General features: G+C 35.9%; 2 protein-coding genes across 2 annotated transcripts; one reads left to right on the top strand and one right to left on the bottom strand.

Annotated features, from left to right (window-relative positions):
• Positions 1–768: 768 nt before the first annotated feature.
• slc25a33 (solute carrier family 25 member 33) lies at positions 769–11,553 on the bottom strand. The gene is made up of 7 exons (XM_055188452.2): positions 11,386–11,553; positions 8,745–8,918; positions 6,768–6,845; positions 5,820–5,920; positions 5,602–5,668; positions 4,033–4,313; positions 769–1,576 (listed from the first exon to the last, which is right to left on the bottom strand). The coding sequence occupies exons 1-7, from the start codon at positions 11,424–11,426 to the stop codon at positions 1,374–1,376; spliced, it is 945 nt and encodes a 314-aa protein (XP_055044427.1). The 5' UTR covers positions 11,427–11,553; the 3' UTR covers positions 769–1,373.
• A 3,949-nt stretch (positions 11,554–15,502) lies between these two features.
• On the top strand, positions 15,503–17,205 carry aurkaip1 (aurora kinase A interacting protein 1). The gene is made up of 4 exons (XM_055189204.2): positions 15,503–15,628; positions 15,981–16,068; positions 16,156–16,622; positions 16,946–17,205. The coding sequence occupies exons 2-4, from the start codon at positions 16,017–16,019 to the stop codon at positions 17,060–17,062; spliced, it is 636 nt and encodes a 211-aa protein (XP_055045179.1). The 5' UTR covers positions 15,503–15,628; positions 15,981–16,016; the 3' UTR covers positions 17,063–17,205.
• The last annotated feature ends 721 nt before the right edge of the window (positions 17,206–17,926 follow it).

Consider the following 17,926-nt stretch of genomic DNA (forward strand, 5'->3'; position numbering starts at 1 on the left):
AAAAAAAATGCAATTATTAACATGTCAAGAGTTATAGAAATCTTTTCTTTTTTTTTTTTTTTTTACAAAAAACATATTGTATTGCACACCTGTTTAGCACAGTTGTGACATTTTCTATTTTTCTTATTATATTATACATTTTTACTCGCATCAATTAAAACATTTAGATTACTGAATTTTCTCTAGTTTGGTGGTTCTCTTTTTCCATTTACTATATGGCAGAATATCTACGTATATTAACTGCAATTACAGCTGCTTTTATGTGTGTATTTAAATTAATTTACTTCATTCGCTCGTACAAGAAGCGTAAATCATGTTTATATGGCATAAACGTCTGCCCTCTTTTGGCAACATGGGTAACTGCAAGCACAAGCTATACATTGCAACATATTAGAAATTAACATATATTTTCCTAAACCTTGCTTTCCTATGTATGCTTTGTGACTTAAAAATTAAGTCTACATTTTTATCAGATATAAGACACTTCACAGTTTGTTTATTTGTCATTTAACACACAATGATAGTAACCGGCATGATCAATATCTTCCATATTACAGATTAACTCATGCCTTTCACCTTGTGCTTTGTGACACAAGAGATAAAACCTCGAACGTTACTAGTAGGCTCAAAGACCATGTTTTCGTAGCTTCAAGTAAACAACTGGGATCATGGGATTATTGACTGATTTAACTTTGATAAATTCCGTCCAACAGGCTTGAAGGTGCACGGACGTCATCAGTTAGTACGAATGACACAGAAACAAAAAAAAACGTTTTAGATTATTTATTAAACCACTGGATGGCTACATCAATGCTTTCCTGATCTGCAGAACCTCTCAGACATGTCTCAAAAAAACAACATACAGTAAACCAACAAACATGTCTAATAAGGTGAATGGAATTAATTGGTCAGACACCAGAATGCTACCAAGTACTGCAAAGTGATGTAATGTATGTCGCACCTGAAGAGATTTTCTACGCATTTATATCATTTTCATTCCAAGAACATAAAACCAAGATTTACTAATGAACCTAAACCATAGAACATTTATCATAGAGATCCAAAGTCATCAATGCCTGAAACCAAAAAGCTGCTACTTACAAATAAAAATAATTTACTTAACTTAAAAAGCACTTTGGATTTTTTATAGATGACCTTTTTCTGTACAATGATACAGTATACACAGACCTCGGGAAAAGCTATGCCATATGCGCCGTTCACGTAACACATAAACAAGCAAAACATTTTTGAACATGTGCATTCAACTTAAATAAAAAAATATGCTCCTTAAAGTCTTTGGATAGTCGAACGTTCTTCACAACGCAACATCCCTGTCAGGTCAAAATGTCTTTGTGTGCTTGTCGTACGAAGCCTCATTTGGAGGAATCACCCAGCAGATGGACTATGAGCTCATAGGTAGACAACACTATGGCCGTGTTGGGGATCTGTCTGATGAGCTGTGGAATGAGACCTCTGTAAAAAGCAGTGTAGCCTTCCTCTACTGCCACGAGCCGTGCCGTCTGAAAGAAGTACTTGTATTTGCTTCCCTCTTCTCGTAGTCGTGTCCGAATGACCTCTGGAGGGGAAATAAAGATTTTTGCATCATTAAACATAGTGCCCTGCATAATCAAATGATCTGAATATGAGAAATTCACTTGTTTGAACATAATTTTGTGTCACCCAATATCTGCCCAATCCCTTTTTAAATTCTCAACAATCTCATGGGACAAGCTGTTGGTGTTTTCTAAGCAAACTGACATCACTTTGCACAGGCCCCGCCCACAATTGCAGCAAGACCACAGTTAGGTAATCATTTCTATTTGAAATCTTCTTTATATAATTCATTACTGCAAGCTTATTGTGAACAATAAATTAAGGTGGTGGTCTTATTAATTAAGTGTATGTTTTTGGTATAAATAACAGGAAACGAGGAGGGAAGCAGCAGCTCTTAAAGAAACACACACACACAAAAACACTTATTTCTGCACACCCAAAAAGGGGCTTTTCAACATGGTATAATAATATATATAGGCTATTAGGACCTGATACATCACATGCACATTCTGGGGACTAATATTACAAAATATTATTTATTATAAAACTTGCCATATAAGGTGACCTTTAAAGGGATACTCCACTTTAAAAAAAATGCTTATTTTCCAGTTCCACTAGAGTTAAAGGAATATTCAATTTTCTTAAAAGAAAAATCCAGATAATTCACTCACCACGTCATCCAAAATGTTGATGTCTTTCCTCGTTCAGTCGAGAAGAAACCATGCTTCCTGAGGAAACACTGCAGGATTTTTCTCACTCCAATGGACCCCAATAGAGCCCAACACTTAACACAACACATAACAGTTCTTTTCCAACAGAATTTCAAAGGACTATAAACGATCCCAAACAAGGCACAAGGGTCCCATCCAGCAAAACGATTGTCACTCTTGACAACAAAAACAACAAATATACACTTTTAAACCACAACTTTTCGTCTAGGTCCGGTCCAGCGCGACCTAACGTAAATGCGTAGTGACGTAGGGAGGTCACGTGTTACATATATAAAACGCACATTTGCGGACCATTTTAAACAATAAACTGACACAAAGACATTAATTAGTATCAGTTGACATACAACAACGTAGGAACGGTCCTCTTCCAACACACTTTTAATCACTGGGGCGGAGTTTCGCGTTCGTCCTCTGTGACCTCTTGACGTGATGACGTATTAATGACGTATATAAGGGTCTTATCTAGCGAAACGATTGTCATTTTTGACAATAAAAATAACAAATATACACTTTTAAAGCACAACTTCTCGTCGTGTAGATCCGGTCATGATGCGCCAGCTGACCCCACTACGTCACCGCAATACGTCATCACGTCAAGAGGTCACAGAGGACGAACGCGAAACTCCGCCCCAGTGTTTACATGGGTTGAGAAAGAGGACCGTTCCGACGTTGATGTATGTCAACTGATACTAATTAATATCTTTGTGTCAGTTTATTGTTTACAATGGTCAGCAAATGTGCGTTTTATATATGTAACACGCGACCTCCCTACGTCACTACGCATTTACGTTAGATCAGGCTGGACCGGACCTTGACGAAAAATTTTGGTTTAAAAGTATATATTTTTTATTTTTCTTGTCAAAAATGACAATCGTTTCGCTAGATAAGACCCTTATGCCTCGTTTGGGATCGTTTATAGACCTTTGAAACTCCGTTGAAAAAAACTGTTACGTGTTGAGCCAAGTATCAAATGTTGGGTTCCATTAAAGTCCATTAAAATGAGAAAAATTCTGCAATGTTTTCCTCAAAAAACACAATTTCCTCTGGACCGAACAAAGAAAGACATCAACACTCTGGATGACATGGTGGTGAGTAAATTATCTGGATTTTTCTTTTAAGAAAATGGAATATTACTTTAAGAAAATTGACTACTCCTTTAATGTCTAGTGACATATCAGGGACATTTTATAATTAATTGATATAAATTTCTTACATACTGTTCCTTTAAAGATTTGATTTTTACCATTTTGAAATCCATTCAGCTGATCTCCGTGTTTGGCGCTAGCATTTTTAGCATAGCTTAGCACAATCCATTGAATCTGATTAGACCATTAGCATCGCGCAAAAAAATTACCAAAGAGTTTCAATTTAAAACTTGACTCTTCTGTAGTTACATTGTGTACTAAAACTGACAGAAAATTAAAAGTTGCAATTTTTAGGCCGATATGGCTAGGAAACTATACTCTCATTCTGGCGTAATAATCAAGAACTTTGCTGCTAAGGGGCAGGAGTGCCTTGTAAAAATTCCCCTTTAGGAAAAACAACATGTTATGGTTACTATCAGCTTTGTCAGTTTTTAATAATTTACATCCTTGTGCAGCATGTTATTCCACTTCTGTTCTGATACACACCCAAAGCCTGTCATAAAAGTGCCGTCTTATTGCTACAGAAAAAACAGTTTGTCCATGTCTTTCTATAAACACTGGCTGATGCTTGTTTGTGGTGGATGATGGGTGTTTGTGCATACCATGTGGATAAGCTATGCAGGACGCACAGCCCTTGGCGAAGGCAGCAGCGAGCATCAGGCCCAGAAAATCCGAAGCTCTCTTTTCAGTGTCAGTGGTGGGCGTGGTAAACCTGCTGTGCGCTAGGTGCTTCTTCAGTGTCTCGTAAATGAGAAAACAGATCATGGTCTCAGAGATGCCAGCGTACGACGCCGTCAGGCCCCGGTAAAAACCTCGGATGCCTTCTGTCTTGTACACGTAGCGCGCGCATTGCAATGCGTTCATTTTCTTCTCCCCTCGTGCCCTGGAGAAGAGACAGATAGTTTTGTGATTAGGAAAGATCAAGAATTTAACACATGATTAAATCTAAAGTAACAGATCCTGTCACTGATCCTGCGTGGGTAGGTCAAAACAAAAACTAAAGGTTAACACTCGTAACCTTAAGTTGGGTTATGCAATATGCATGGAGAGACTGGAGAGTCAGAGGTACGGACTATTTTGAGAGCACCCCATCTGACCCTACCCAGCTACTGCCCAGTGTTCTTTATAATGTAAATATAGATCACGGACGCCAAGACCTGACTTGTGCGTCAGGGTGGATATTTATACAGTGGCTGCTTGGATCACATGCTAATCATCCTGAAACTTTATAACGGGTAGACGACGGCAATTGGATTTCACACCCCATCCAAAAAATCATTAACTTCCATGCTATCTGGGGATGCCCTCCAACTCACCCGCCACAAGGCCAGAAAGGGGCCCGACCCTTGATAATGTCCTTAAAGGGACACTTGACTTTTGTGAAAATAGGCTCATTTTCCAGCTCCCCTAGAGTTAAACATTTGATTTTTACAGTTTTGGAATCCATTCAACTGATCTCCGGGTCTGGCGGTACCACTTTTAGCATAGCTTAGCATAATCCATTGAATCTGATTAGACCATTAGCATCATGCTAAAAATAACCAAAGAGTTTAGATATTTTTCCCCATTTAAAACTTCACTCTTCTGTAGTTACATCGTGTAGTAAGACCGACGGAAAATTAAAAGCTGCGATTTTCTAGGCCGATATGGCTAATCCTGGCGTAATAATCAAGGACTTTGCTGTTGCTATCATTTGCAGGCGCAATGATATTACGCAGCACCCGAAAATAGTCCGTTTAGTAACTTTTAATAGCAGGGGACTATTTTTGGGCACTGCGTAATATCATTAATAACATATCGCAACACTTTGCTTATTTATGATCGCGATGCTAATGGTCTAATCAGATTCAATGAATTATGCTAAGCTATGCTAAAAGTGGTGCCGCCAGACCCGGAGATCGGCTGAATGGATTAAAAAGCGGCAAAAATCAAATGTCCAACTATAGGGGAGCTGGAAATTATTTTTTTAAAAAGTGGCATGTCCCTTTAATGGCATCCATATAAACTATTTAGCTCAAGTCTGCTCCTGGATATCTACTTTTAAGTCTAGTTCCAACCCTAATAAAAAAAATATATAGGCGATCATGTGTGTTAGAGTACGGTTGAAAACCAACATCTTCAGGAAGGTTATGTAAAGAAAATGAAAGTAAAACTTGATAGCATCAACATACTTCTTCTCAAGCTGCATTCTTGTTTTGACCATCCAGATTGGATTCATCAGAGAGTTTGTGACAAAAGCTGAAAAACAAAACAAAATCGGGATCTAAACATTTACTTTTGAATCTATTGAAGTGTCTATTGGTTGCACATTAAGAGTCTTATAACTTACTCCCAGTAATTAAATGTACCACTTTAAAGCGATTATGTAACACTTTTGGCAAAGCCTTACCTGCAAAGCCCGCTGAGGACATGTGGACCACTCCACTGTTTGGCACGAAGATGCCATTGAAAGTCTCCTTCGACTTTGAATAAGCAGCGAAATAGATGGCCCTGCAGACAAACAAAAAGCAAATATGTCAGCTGAGCGATTATCTTTGTCTTTCTTCTGTTGAACTCAAACCACCCGCCACATCCCCCCTCCGTGCATGATAGTGCAGAGTTCATTTGAATGCAAATGGGACCGCTGAAATTGAAAGGATGCCAATGTTTTAACAATCTGCCAAACAGCTTGAAGTGAGAGTTCCTGACAGTGCAGTCTTTTCAACACTGGAAGTATCTGGAACAGACTGTGGGGACATCGGCACAAAAGCTCAATAAACACCCAGATCCACAGCCTGTGGGACACATTGGGCAAATAATAGACCTGTGCTAAATTTATGGGCCAAAAGGGTTAGCTTATAATTAATTTGAACTCGAACATAAGTCACTTATGCTGTATAGAAGTCAATGAAGTAATCTAGGGGTGATTTCAAAGAAAAATACAATTTAGGAACATACAATAATTTTTTCAAGTCTTAAAATCAACTCCTTTTCTCTTTTAAAATGATTTTTATTGCAAAATAAGTTACAACTGGAGGACATCAAGTTTGCTTTTGTTCACATACTGCGTCTTTTAATGATTTATAGCTGTGTTGTTATTGTTCCCACGTTCCCAAGAATAAGGCAAACGCAGCACTTATACCAGTTTCATAAGTCCACCCTTCGTACTCAAACATGTCTTACCAGGAAACCGAATGAACAACAGACCTCGAGGCCCATTAAATAAGTGCTTCCTCTTTGGTTTGACTTTACATAAATCTAAACTTCGCATTAACCTTGAGATTAAATTCACAGCCATTCTTTTCTTTTCCTTTTTTTCTTGACCTTTGACAGGAGAAATGTAGATCAATGTCATTACCTTGAGGGCGCAACACCAACAAGATTTGGACCCAGTCCTCTGAATAGAGATCTTGGTCCTTCTTTCTCTAGTATGGATCTGAAGACAAAGAAGAGATTTAGACGAATGAACCCATAATGAATAGTTTATAAACCAACATACATTAGATTAGGTTTCATAAGTTTACTAAAAATATTGCAGTGTGATCCCCCCCCAAAAAAATATTTCCTTCCTGATCCACCCATGACTAGGGCTGTCACAATTATTAAATAATCGTCTCATCGCAATTGTTTGACTTCAACGCAATGCTTTCAGATCACCGCGATGATTGCACATATCTCTAAAAAACACAAGGGGGAGCTGCAGCACCTGTATAAACGAGACAGTATCAGATTACTTTTAAAAATGTGTTGTGTATAAATATTTACTGCCAGATAAACCTTGCAAAAGATTTCATTTAAATAATCACAACGATCTGGGAAAATTATTTCATAAACAAAAAATGTATGAGAATTAAATGTCAAAGCAATAAACAGGTAATTTATTGTCATAATTGTCACAATTTATTAAACAATTAACCATCAGCCAAATTTCATAATCGTGACAGCCCTACACATGACACAGACTCCCAATTGTTGAAATAAAACTTATTCCTCATATCTTGTCCGGCAATTATTACAAAACTGATTCAGAAACACATCAGATAGCCTATATGTAAAATACAGAGTTGATGATGCAGCATATCCTGAAAGGAAAAGTTTTTCTCTTCCTGTAGCTCAACCGGTAAAACCGAGCTAGCAGAGCCAAGGTCATTCCCAGGGAATACTCATTCTCAGGCTTCCCACTCCAAGCCAAAATCCCTGACTTTCACTAAAAAGCTGAATTTTCATGACCTATGTCTGAGATGCAGTGAGCCTGATAATGTAGTGTTTATAAAAAAAATAGCTTTAATAAATGAAATAAACAATGCCAATACATGGCTGTTTAGATTTTAGTCTCACTTGAAATCAGTGGAGGCTTGGACCCAAAAACGGCATTCCTTACGTCGCAATTTAACAATCAGATTATTTTGATAAATGCAAACAACAAACAAAATCCTTGATATTCCATGACTTGGACAAAAAAACTATAAAATTCCCTGACTTTCAATGTCTGGAATAAATTCCATGATAATCCAGAAATTCCATGACCTGTGGGAACCCTGCATACTGATAAAATGTATACATTGAATGCACTGTTTTTTTTTTTTTTTTTGATGTAAGCATTTGCCAAATGCATTATATGTAAAAGTTAAAAACACTTCCTACCATCAATACTGGGTCTTTAAGTACAGTAACTAAAAGTGATTTTTTCCTCAATCTTGCACATAGATACATTTTTGGGGAGGAGGCGTGTAAGCGCAACTAAATAAAAACTTGTCTCTCTGGAGGTTTGACAGTCACGTAGACCAGCACACTCCCTAAGAGATGGTTGGTCAGGATCAACATGTGCGTGCAGACAGTAATTGGAGCACAGCAAGGAGGAATCATGTGACAGTGCAGGTTTTTGAAGGCCTTGGCTACTTCTGTGCGGTGATAAACTACCCAGAATAGACATTCACAGGGACATTAACGGCTCATGTACTGAACTCCTCTGCCTGGCCTGCAACCGGCTTGCACCGGCTCTAAACACCCCTTTATCGAGTGCAGCTGACGGCAGGATAAGAGCTGCTTGCATCATCACCACGAGGCTCTCTCTGTGTAATCTGCTTTCATGTTGAAGGGGAACAAATCCAGTGCTGCACTGGATATGTTGGCATATGCTTTTCAACATAGAAATTTACCATTTGAACAGCTTTATCAGACACCAATATAATGCAAAGGATTGTTGGATACCATAATCACTGAAGAAAATATGTGCATGCTCCCCCCCAAAAAAAATATTTCCTCTGATACAGGAATGTATTAACACCCTCCAGTGCCTTTCAGACATAGCAGGTACCAATGATTTATCGCTTACTTTAACACCTGCAGCAGGCTGGGGGTGACGGTTCCCGGTCTAATGACACCGGCACCACTGACTGTGCCCAGCTGGACCTGAAACACAGGTCTGAGGGTGAGGCCTGAAGACTGTAGTCTGGTCTTTAACACCTCCAGGGGGCAGGTCATGATGGCACCCACTGTTCCACCACATCTGTGAATGTCAACAAAACAACTGTAAACGAATAGTTAGGCATTTTAAAGACACCTTATATCAGTGGCAGCTCGTGAATGCTAATCCGAGGGATGCTAATTCAAAATATGTGATCAGAGTGTCATGTGTGATGCTTGCGTATTCAAAATATGTGTCATGTGAACCATGTGCATCACGTGTTTTGTCAAAATAAGGTTTACAATGCACATTTTCGTCATTTTACAAATTCTCTCAGGTAAATTCAGCTCAAACAAAACTTAAAAAAAAAAAGTGTATGCAAGCGTCAGCAATGCTCTCAGTTATTTTAAGAGTCAAACGGGTCAAGGAGAGCAAACTAAATCACAACAAAATGACTCAAATATGACGCAGGCCAAATCAATTGTAGGATCACTGATCAAAAACCAGCACCAGATTGACCTACATTAGAAAAGCCCCTTAAATTTTTTTTTATTAACCCAGATGCAAATCCTGATAACAGAAATAAAAATTAAATGACTATGCCAATCGAAGAGAAGGAAAAATTCCAGTCAAACCGGCAGGACAGTTTCAGTAACATAAAATGTTTTTATCGCAAACTTACATAATACACGTTTATGTAGCTTGTTTATTTTTCCAGCTTAGACTTAAAGCAAACAACTTGCAACATAAACTCAGATCATGTTATACAGAACATGTTGACAGATCATGAGCTCTGCCAGAAGCACAACGTGCGTGATGATGAGCACAATGGCTTTAACCTCAAGACTGCAATCGGGACGGATTAATTACAAATCTGTTTAAGAAGTACAAGAGCAAACTTTCTTAAATCAGACACTGCTGCAAGTCTCATCTTGACTTACAACCACACAGCATGCATTGAAGGATAATGTTTTGTTATGGGCTTTTCGGAACAGACAAACAAGGCATGATTACATAACTCGTGACAAAGAATAAATCGTGATCGTGATAAAGTGACCTAAATCTAACTAATGGGTAAAACTGAAACTAAAGATGTGGTCTAAATGGCACTGCATATTGATGCAATATAAAAGCACGATGCAGTAATGTCTGCATCTAATATCATATATTTTACAGGACCTTTTCTGACTTCATCTACACTTTCACCAACAGTGTATTTTAAAGCCTTTCGTTTCTATAATATTTGCAAACTTTTCATAAAATTTTTATTTACATAACATGTATAAAATAGCAATTTACATAGGAATGCACTGTGCTTAAACACGTGCACTCCAATTGTCTATTTAAATATTAGTCACGCGATAATCTACATTCAAATAGGAGTAAAATGCACAACTTGTTTGGCATGCAGCAGAAGTCTCCTGTGGGATTATAAACATGTTTGGCATGGGTATAAATCTCTTTGCCCTTGCAAAAGACAAGAGTTACAACACTCTTTACAGAGAGCAGGTGGTATTAAATAGACTGCGTAATATTGACGCATTAAAAATGCGCTAAAGGCACAAAACCGCTATTGAGAAAATGTTGACACATCACCGAAGGGAAAAACCTAAATGACCTTGAACATGACCATTTAAAGGCTCATTTTAATTAACCAAGAGCTTCTTTTTTTAATAAACAAACGTTTATCAAACAAAATTATACAATAGCCTACACAAAAAACAAGCTCCTAAAAACGTATTTTGTATATTTTAAAAAGAGATGTAATCAGATGTGAGTCAGGAACAATGCGTTTTATAAGCATCTTACTTTTATTTTGTAATTATTTAAACACGTAACAAGTTTAAGATACCAAAACAAAAATTTTAAAAATATTTATTTAAAATAATAATAATAAATGTATTTTATTATTAAAAAACACTGAAAATGTATTCTAACTAAATTGGCTTTATAGAATAAAGTAACATGTCATAAATGTACATATTTGCTTTTATAGTACATATGCCCCCGATTACAAAAATATGCATGTCATATGCATTTAAGTTATATACATTTTTGCCCAACGAGACAACATGTTTTTACATTTTACGAATTTATAGCAGCACGTGAACAGCTCGCGAGAGATGCGGCGCGTGGTCTCTCGTTCAACTGCAAGGATGTCATTACGCGATCATGCTAACTGTTAAGTGTCACTGACAGTACACACTGATATAACATTCGTCTACTCTCCAGACATCACTTTACAACATTTGTTCAGTTTATCCCTTTACATTAATGCATTTTATTCACAAATAAGCCTGTTTATGTACATTTAAACACATCAGCCGCGTCAATGCTAGCTAACGTTACAAGCTAGCAAGATCCGTCTTGTATTTATTTTCAAAACAACCAACATTTTGACACATTAGCGAAATTAATTAGTCTTAAAATTGCTTACTCACGTGATAAGCTTGTGAAGTATTTTTAAAAAGCCATTACAGATCGTTTAAAGTTGCTTTCGACCTTCCAGTCTGGCAACCAATGTCGATTTTGATCCGGGTATAAAAGACGTTTATACAATCACACTTACCCCCCTGCGAAGAGATGTAACAAAGTGTCTTTCTGTGCCATTTCAAGCAGTCATCGTACTCCGATAAACTGTAAATGAATAAACATAAATAAATGCGGTCGCTCGGGCCAGCGGCCTGATGTAGTGTCCGTACAACAACCGGCTTCACTAAACCCGGAAAAGGTGCTGTACTCGAGAAGTACCCCGTGCTGACGCACGTCATAGGGCAGGACGGAGGTGTTGTCCATGACGTCACGTCATCACATCGGATCAGTCCACAAACAAACCTGTAAAAAATTAGCTGAAGAAGATGTAACACGATACTATGTATGTAAAAATACTGTATAGGCTACAGCAACATAAATTATAGGAATAAAAAATAGACAAAAAACATTATTTAAATGTGGCTGGAAACTTAACTTGCCTCTTTGTTGTACAATAAAGAACTATGTTATCCAGTAACACAAAATCTAAGAAATCATTACCCAAACTTCTCATTATAATGGTGAAATATTAAACAACATTACAATCCAATGTCATCTATGCTTGCTTGATAATCACTGTCATGAAACAAATATATATATATTAGGAATCATCTGAATTTTATTATAAAATAAAATATGCAGAACAATAAGTGGAGAAGGGAGAAAATTCATGCAAGGTCTCTGTTGTTGATTATGTAATGAATGTGATGACCACTTGCACAGGCATTTCAGTCATAAGAGGGGTGAGTTGGTTTACCAGAGCAACCTATAAGAGGAGGGGGTGTGTAATGGGAGGTGAGCATGAAAAACTAAACACACACTTATTAATGATGAACTGATATGTGGGTCATTTAGTGTTGTTGACACTGGCTTGTTTGTTCGACTTAATCATGGTGGCTGAACAAAAAACTCTCACTTAAGGCAATTATCATCTTGTTGAAGATACCCCGGTAAATCATCAACAGCTACAGGGAACAAAACAACTCTATTAGTTTGCTCTTTTTTAAGTTAAACAAGTGTAAATATTTATTGTGAACTCATATGGGCATCCTGTGTGACTGGTTATTCCAGGTGTATATGCCAGTTAAGATAAAAAGAAAAACTAAAAACTTTTTTCAGTTTTCTGTGTGATAATATAACCAGGCATGAGCTCCAAAACTTTTTAATGACGGACAAAAGAATACCTAATTATATTTACTTCATAGCTATATGAACAGTTGTGGATGTTGGTGGTCACAGGCTTTATACCTGAACATAGATATATATCCTAATCCAAAAATACTGGCCATGTGCATCAGAGTTCAATGACCAACAATCTTGGAACGGTTGGAAAACACTTTACTTGCATAACATGGTTTGACAAGTTATATTACTATCACAGATAAAGGTTAACCTTGGATCTGCGCAGATGAGAAAGTCTGAGTCCAAAATTTGATTAGTAGTTATCTCTACAGGGGAATATCAAACATAAAATAACACATATCTCGAGCTTTGATTTTGTATTAGATTATCAAAGATTCAAGATTCAAAGCGTTTATTGTCATATACCCCGTATACCAAAATAAAACCAAGTCAAATCTGACTTTTTCCATGCTTAAGTGCAATGATTGGGTCCACAATGCTTCTATCAACCTAGAAAATGTAAAAATTAACAACTCAGTAACTCAGTTTTGGTAAACAATTCTCAGAAAACATGTGAAAAAATAGGTTATTGAAATTTGGCTCCCCTTCTGATGTCAGAACCCCTTAATTTGCACTATCCAACCACGGCACTACCATTAAGTGCAGAGATCAGCTCATTTGCATTTAAAAGGACACACCCCAAAAATGGCTCATTTTGCTCACACCTACAAAGTGGCAATTTTAACATGCTATAATAAACTATATATCTGGTATTTTGAGCTAGAACTTCACATACGTATACTGGGGACACAAAAGATGTATTTTACATCAAAGTCTTGTGAAATGTGCCCAACAGATGTGCAAAATTGAGATGAGGCTATATGAGTTATATTAACCAATATATACAATGGTGGTAATAGCAGCAATAACATTATAATGTTTAAATGAGATGAAATGTTCAAATGAGATAAAACAATTAAACTGATTATTCTCTGAGATGTCTATTTCAATTTCAAATTCACACTGTAAAAAGAAGGAGCATGAAGGTAAAACAACTTGGTTTTGCAAGTCAATTCAACCTACTATTTTAAGTTTTAATAAGTTGACATAACTTATAAAAACAAATTGAAATTGTTTAACTTAATTCTTTAAGTTAAAGTAACAGAAAAATATATGTTGATGTTAAAAATTCTGCACATTTTAGGAACAATTAAGAAAGTTAAAGAGTTAGCCTTGTCTCGTGTTTATACTTGAAATACAAAACCTGTAAAGTTGTTTTACAAGAATGATCTTAAAAGAATTTAATCCACACGTTGTCTTTAGGCTTGTTGTGGGTATAATGACTCTTTGTTATTACTATATCATTCTAAATAAATCATGCATATAAATATGTCATATTCTATTCAGGTCGCTTAAAACATGCTGTACCTCCCTTTTGTCTATTTCAGACACACCTTTCAACCTACACCCTGTTAATCATGCACAAATTCATAATAACAATAACCACACAACATCACAAACAGCCTGAAGTACTGAAAAGAAACAGCACTGAAAAGAAAAAGCAACATTTGCTTTATTCAGGAATCATAATCAAATTATTTTCATGTTGTGCTTTAATATTGTGAGTTTTTAATCTATATTTTATTAAATAAGCCACAATTACAGTCTATGTCTGAAATTCACACTGCTGACATTTTGACCCAAAATGTTGACTCTGAAATTTAAGCCTGTAATCGATAAATGTGTCCATAATGGTAGGGGCAACTTATGCTGGCAACTTGTTACGGTCAGTTAAAGTTCCCCCTTCTTCAATAAGGAAAAAAAAAAACATTTAGGCAAGACTCAAACTAATGGTCTACTAACCATAAAAAAACAGTGCTAAATATGCCACTTCTTTTTGTGGTCACCTTTATATTTATAGCCTTAAATTGATACATTTGGCCATCATAGCAGGGGGAACGGATCCTGTATTATATTGGGTTGCATTGCACTTTATTTACAAACATAAAATATTACAGCTGTACTACAGGAGGACAGTAGTATAAAAGGACATTGTTCATTTTAAAAATCTACATAATTATCCTTGTAACTCTCTTCTGTATTCTGTAATTCTAAATTTGAAACAATTCCACATTTGTTTTTTTGAGTGTGATTATACAAAGAGTTCTGGAAAAAAGTAGCCTGGCTTATTTTTTCTGCTTTTTACAAACTCTTTACTTTTGAGGTTGTGAATGTGTTGTTTCTGATTTGGGACTCCGGGTCAAAGGAGATGGATGACAGATTAAAACTGCTTACTTTATGTGGCATGTTTTATCTTCATAAATATGTATCTGATTTAAAGCCCAATTTTAGACTTTTTTGTGTTGATTTACAATTATTTTATGACTCTCTTTGTTTATCAGCAAATAAGAAAGCTGCTAAAACTTCTTTGTTGCTCAAATAAATTATGGTTTCATTATAATTTACTTCCTGACTTTCTGAAGATTATTTTTTATGTATTGCCAATGTTATTTATTTCTTATTATTTCTAAAAAACTTGTAGGGTCTATGAATGTTTTGTGAATTGTTTTTTTTCCTTTGCTTTTTGTGGACTATCCCTTTTCCATGCCTTGCTTTATTTTGAGTTTGCTGTCTATAAATTTTTGTGCTTAATAATGTATCCCCTGTGCCTTTTGTTCAATAATAAAAAGGACATCGTCTTGCTTCACGTGACTGTGAAACAGCACCACCTTCAGGAGAAAGTTAGTTTTGGAGACAACAAGCATGCTCTCCTGCAATTTTCTTTAAATTCAAATAAATGTTTACAAATATTTTCAATTGGATTTTACCTGACGATGAAAACACTAATACGCTTTTATTAATCAAAATTCATAATTTCAAGTTGTTTAATCTTGCCAAGACAGATTAAACCGATCCATTACCAAACTTCAAACTAATAAAATTTTTATTTTGACTAAAGTGATACAGGTATAAGGCTTGCAATCTGTTAAATTGTTATCTGTAAAGATAACAGTGATGTTATTTCAAGTAAAACAAACAAGACCGTGGAGAATTCAGTATGTGGGAACCTTGGAAGGTTGAGATCGTTGCATGGCGGTACATTAATCCGGCGGACCGGAAGTACATTGAGTCACATTGAAAATTTTTGACATGACGAGGTATGTGTTACTGTTGAATTTTAAAACAAAAATTACATTTAAATGTTAGTTTATAGTTCTCTGTTTTATATTTGCTTATTATATTTTGTTGTTTGCGTCCACGTGATTTTCCAGTAACATAATGTATGATTAATCTACGAGTCTGACTATGAACCCAGCTAACAGTAGCTATTGGGTTTGAATGAAAGGAGTTCCTCTAGTTTGTAGTTACCAAAGTCTCAGTTTAGCCCTACTAGACACTGATAAAGGTTTAGTGACTTAACTAGTATTCCATTGATTGAGTTACTAAACATTGGGCTTAGATATCCTATTTATGTGTTGACTGTTTTGAGGAACCTTCATTTTATTTCAGTTCATGATGCTCTGAAGGTGCACCATCCGTAAGATCATGTTTCTCTCAAGGGTGGTTTCACAGCTAAACCTGCTTTCCAAAGCATCTGGTAAGCTTTTGCATTTTACAGTACTGATAAACGTATATTTTGTATGTTGGACTATGTCTTCTTTATATATTCTTCTATATTTTCCAGGTTTGCTGCAGAAGCAAAGCCAGGCGTTATGCAGCGCTGTACAACACTGTCATTCTATCCAATTCAAAGCTTTTCACTCTACAAACAAACGCCTCACATCAGCTGCTGACAACAAGTATCCACCAAAATTATTGACACATCTTGAGCCAGAGTTAGAGGAGGTCCTTGTGCCCCGTAAACTGTCTGTTTCTCCTCTGGAATCCTGGCTTTCCCTGCGCTATTCTCTCCCCCCTTTCCTGGAGGCTACACCGCCTCTGGAAGAAGGTGAGATTATAAGTGAATCCATGATGCTGCCCCCATGTGCTGTGCCAGTTCTGGAGGATGGAGAAAGCTCAACACCGCTGAACTGCAAAAACGTGCTGGAGATCAGACGCAGAAAGATGAACAGGCACAAATACAGGAAGCTGCTTAAACGGACCAAGTTCCTGAGGAGAAGGGTAAAGGATGGACGGAGGAGGAGAAAGCAGGTCAGTTGTCATCTAGGCAGCAAGAATACATTTGATATATTTTTTGAACGTATAAAAAGAATTTTAAAACCCGGCCTGTGGAAGTAATGTTTTTTTCTAGTTGGTAATATCAAGTGTAAAATACTTAATCCAAGCTGAAAGTTAAGGACATTTGTTTTGTCAAACAGTGTGGGAATCTTATAAATAGTGTACTAAACACACTTTAAGTATGGTGTTTTATTGAAAACTTAAAAGGTAACATTTTATCCGATAAGGGAAAGGCAATGCGTACTTTGTAACAAAAATCATTGTATAACATTCAACTCTTTGCTGTGTTATTACAGGCTGCGTTTGAGAGAGATCTCATCCGAATTGCTAGACGAGCTGGACTGAAGAAAACCCCAGAGGGATGGACAATACCCAAAGTCTTTGTCAAACTGAGCCAGTCTAAAAGAGATTAAAAGGTTAAGGCAAGATGTAAATTGTGTAACTTAAATATTTGTGACTTTCGTAATTCCTCTCATGTTCCCACTACTGTATTTGGAGCGAAACCGTAAAATGACATCCATGTGTACTTAATACTGCAATAAAAATACATCCCTTATGTTTCATTAATGTGCATTATTTTAAAAAATGTGTTTCAACAGAAGGAACCCATTTCTAGAGATGTTTTGAAGGAAAATTAGAAATTATAAGTGACCCTGTCTGAAATTCAGGCTACAGTCTCATAATCTATGTATGGATTAGAAGCACAAAGTTTGATTTCACTTTAAAAGGGACATATCATGAAAATCTAACATTTTCCATGTTTAAGTGCTATAATTGACACCCCAGTGCTTCTATCTATGGAGGACGAAAAATGACTTAAGTGTATATAAATTAATAAATACATAAATGGAGGACGAAAAATGACTTAAGTGTATATAAATGTATAGATGAATAAATAAATGCATACATAAATAAATAAATATAGAAATACATAAATAAATAAATGAATAAAAAAGTAATTGCACGAATACATAAATGTAGAAATAAATAAATGCAGAAATAAATAATGAATTAAATGCAGAAATAAATAAATGTAGAAATACATAAATAAATATAGAAATAATAAAATTAAATATAGAAATACAGAAATGAATAAAATGCAGAAATAAATGAATAAATAAATGCAGAAATAAATAATGAATTAAATGCATAAATAAATTAATGTAGAAATACATAAATAAATATAGAAATAATAAAATTAAAAGTTGATACTTATGTCAAAATAATGTATTTATTTATTTATGTCTGCATTTATTTCTGCATTTATTTAAATTACT

The sequence above is a fragment of the Misgurnus anguillicaudatus genome, chromosome 13 (assembly GCF_027580225.2).
Source record: "Misgurnus anguillicaudatus chromosome 13, ASM2758022v2, whole genome shotgun sequence".
Classification (NCBI taxonomy): Eukaryota; Metazoa; Chordata; class Actinopteri; order Cypriniformes; family Cobitidae; genus Misgurnus; species Misgurnus anguillicaudatus.

Bases quoted from the DNA above. Each gene is read 5' to 3' on its own strand.
- slc25a33 (XM_055188452.2), bottom strand. From the start codon at position 11,426: ATGGCACAGAAAGACACTTTGTTACATCTCTTCGCAGGGGG. The intron at 5,669-5,819 runs GTAAGGCTTTGC...TTTGTTTTTCAG, and splicing joins GTCCTCAGCGGGCTTTGCAG to CTTTTGTCACAAACTCTCTG. The intron at 1,577-4,032 runs GTATGCACAAAC...TTTCCCCTCCAG, and splicing joins CTGCATAGCTTATCCACATG to AGGTCATTCGGACACGACTA.
- aurkaip1 (XM_055189204.2), top strand. From the start codon at position 16,017: ATGTTTCTCTCAAGGGTGGTTTCACAGCTAAACCTGCTTTCCAAAGCA. The intron at 16,069-16,155 runs GTAAGCTTTTGC...TATATTTTCCAG, and splicing joins CCTGCTTTCCAAAGCATCTG to GTTTGCTGCAGAAGCAAAGC. The intron at 16,623-16,945 runs GTCAGTTGTCAT...GTGTTATTACAG, and splicing joins GACGGAGGAGGAGAAAGCAG to GCTGCGTTTGAGAGAGATCT.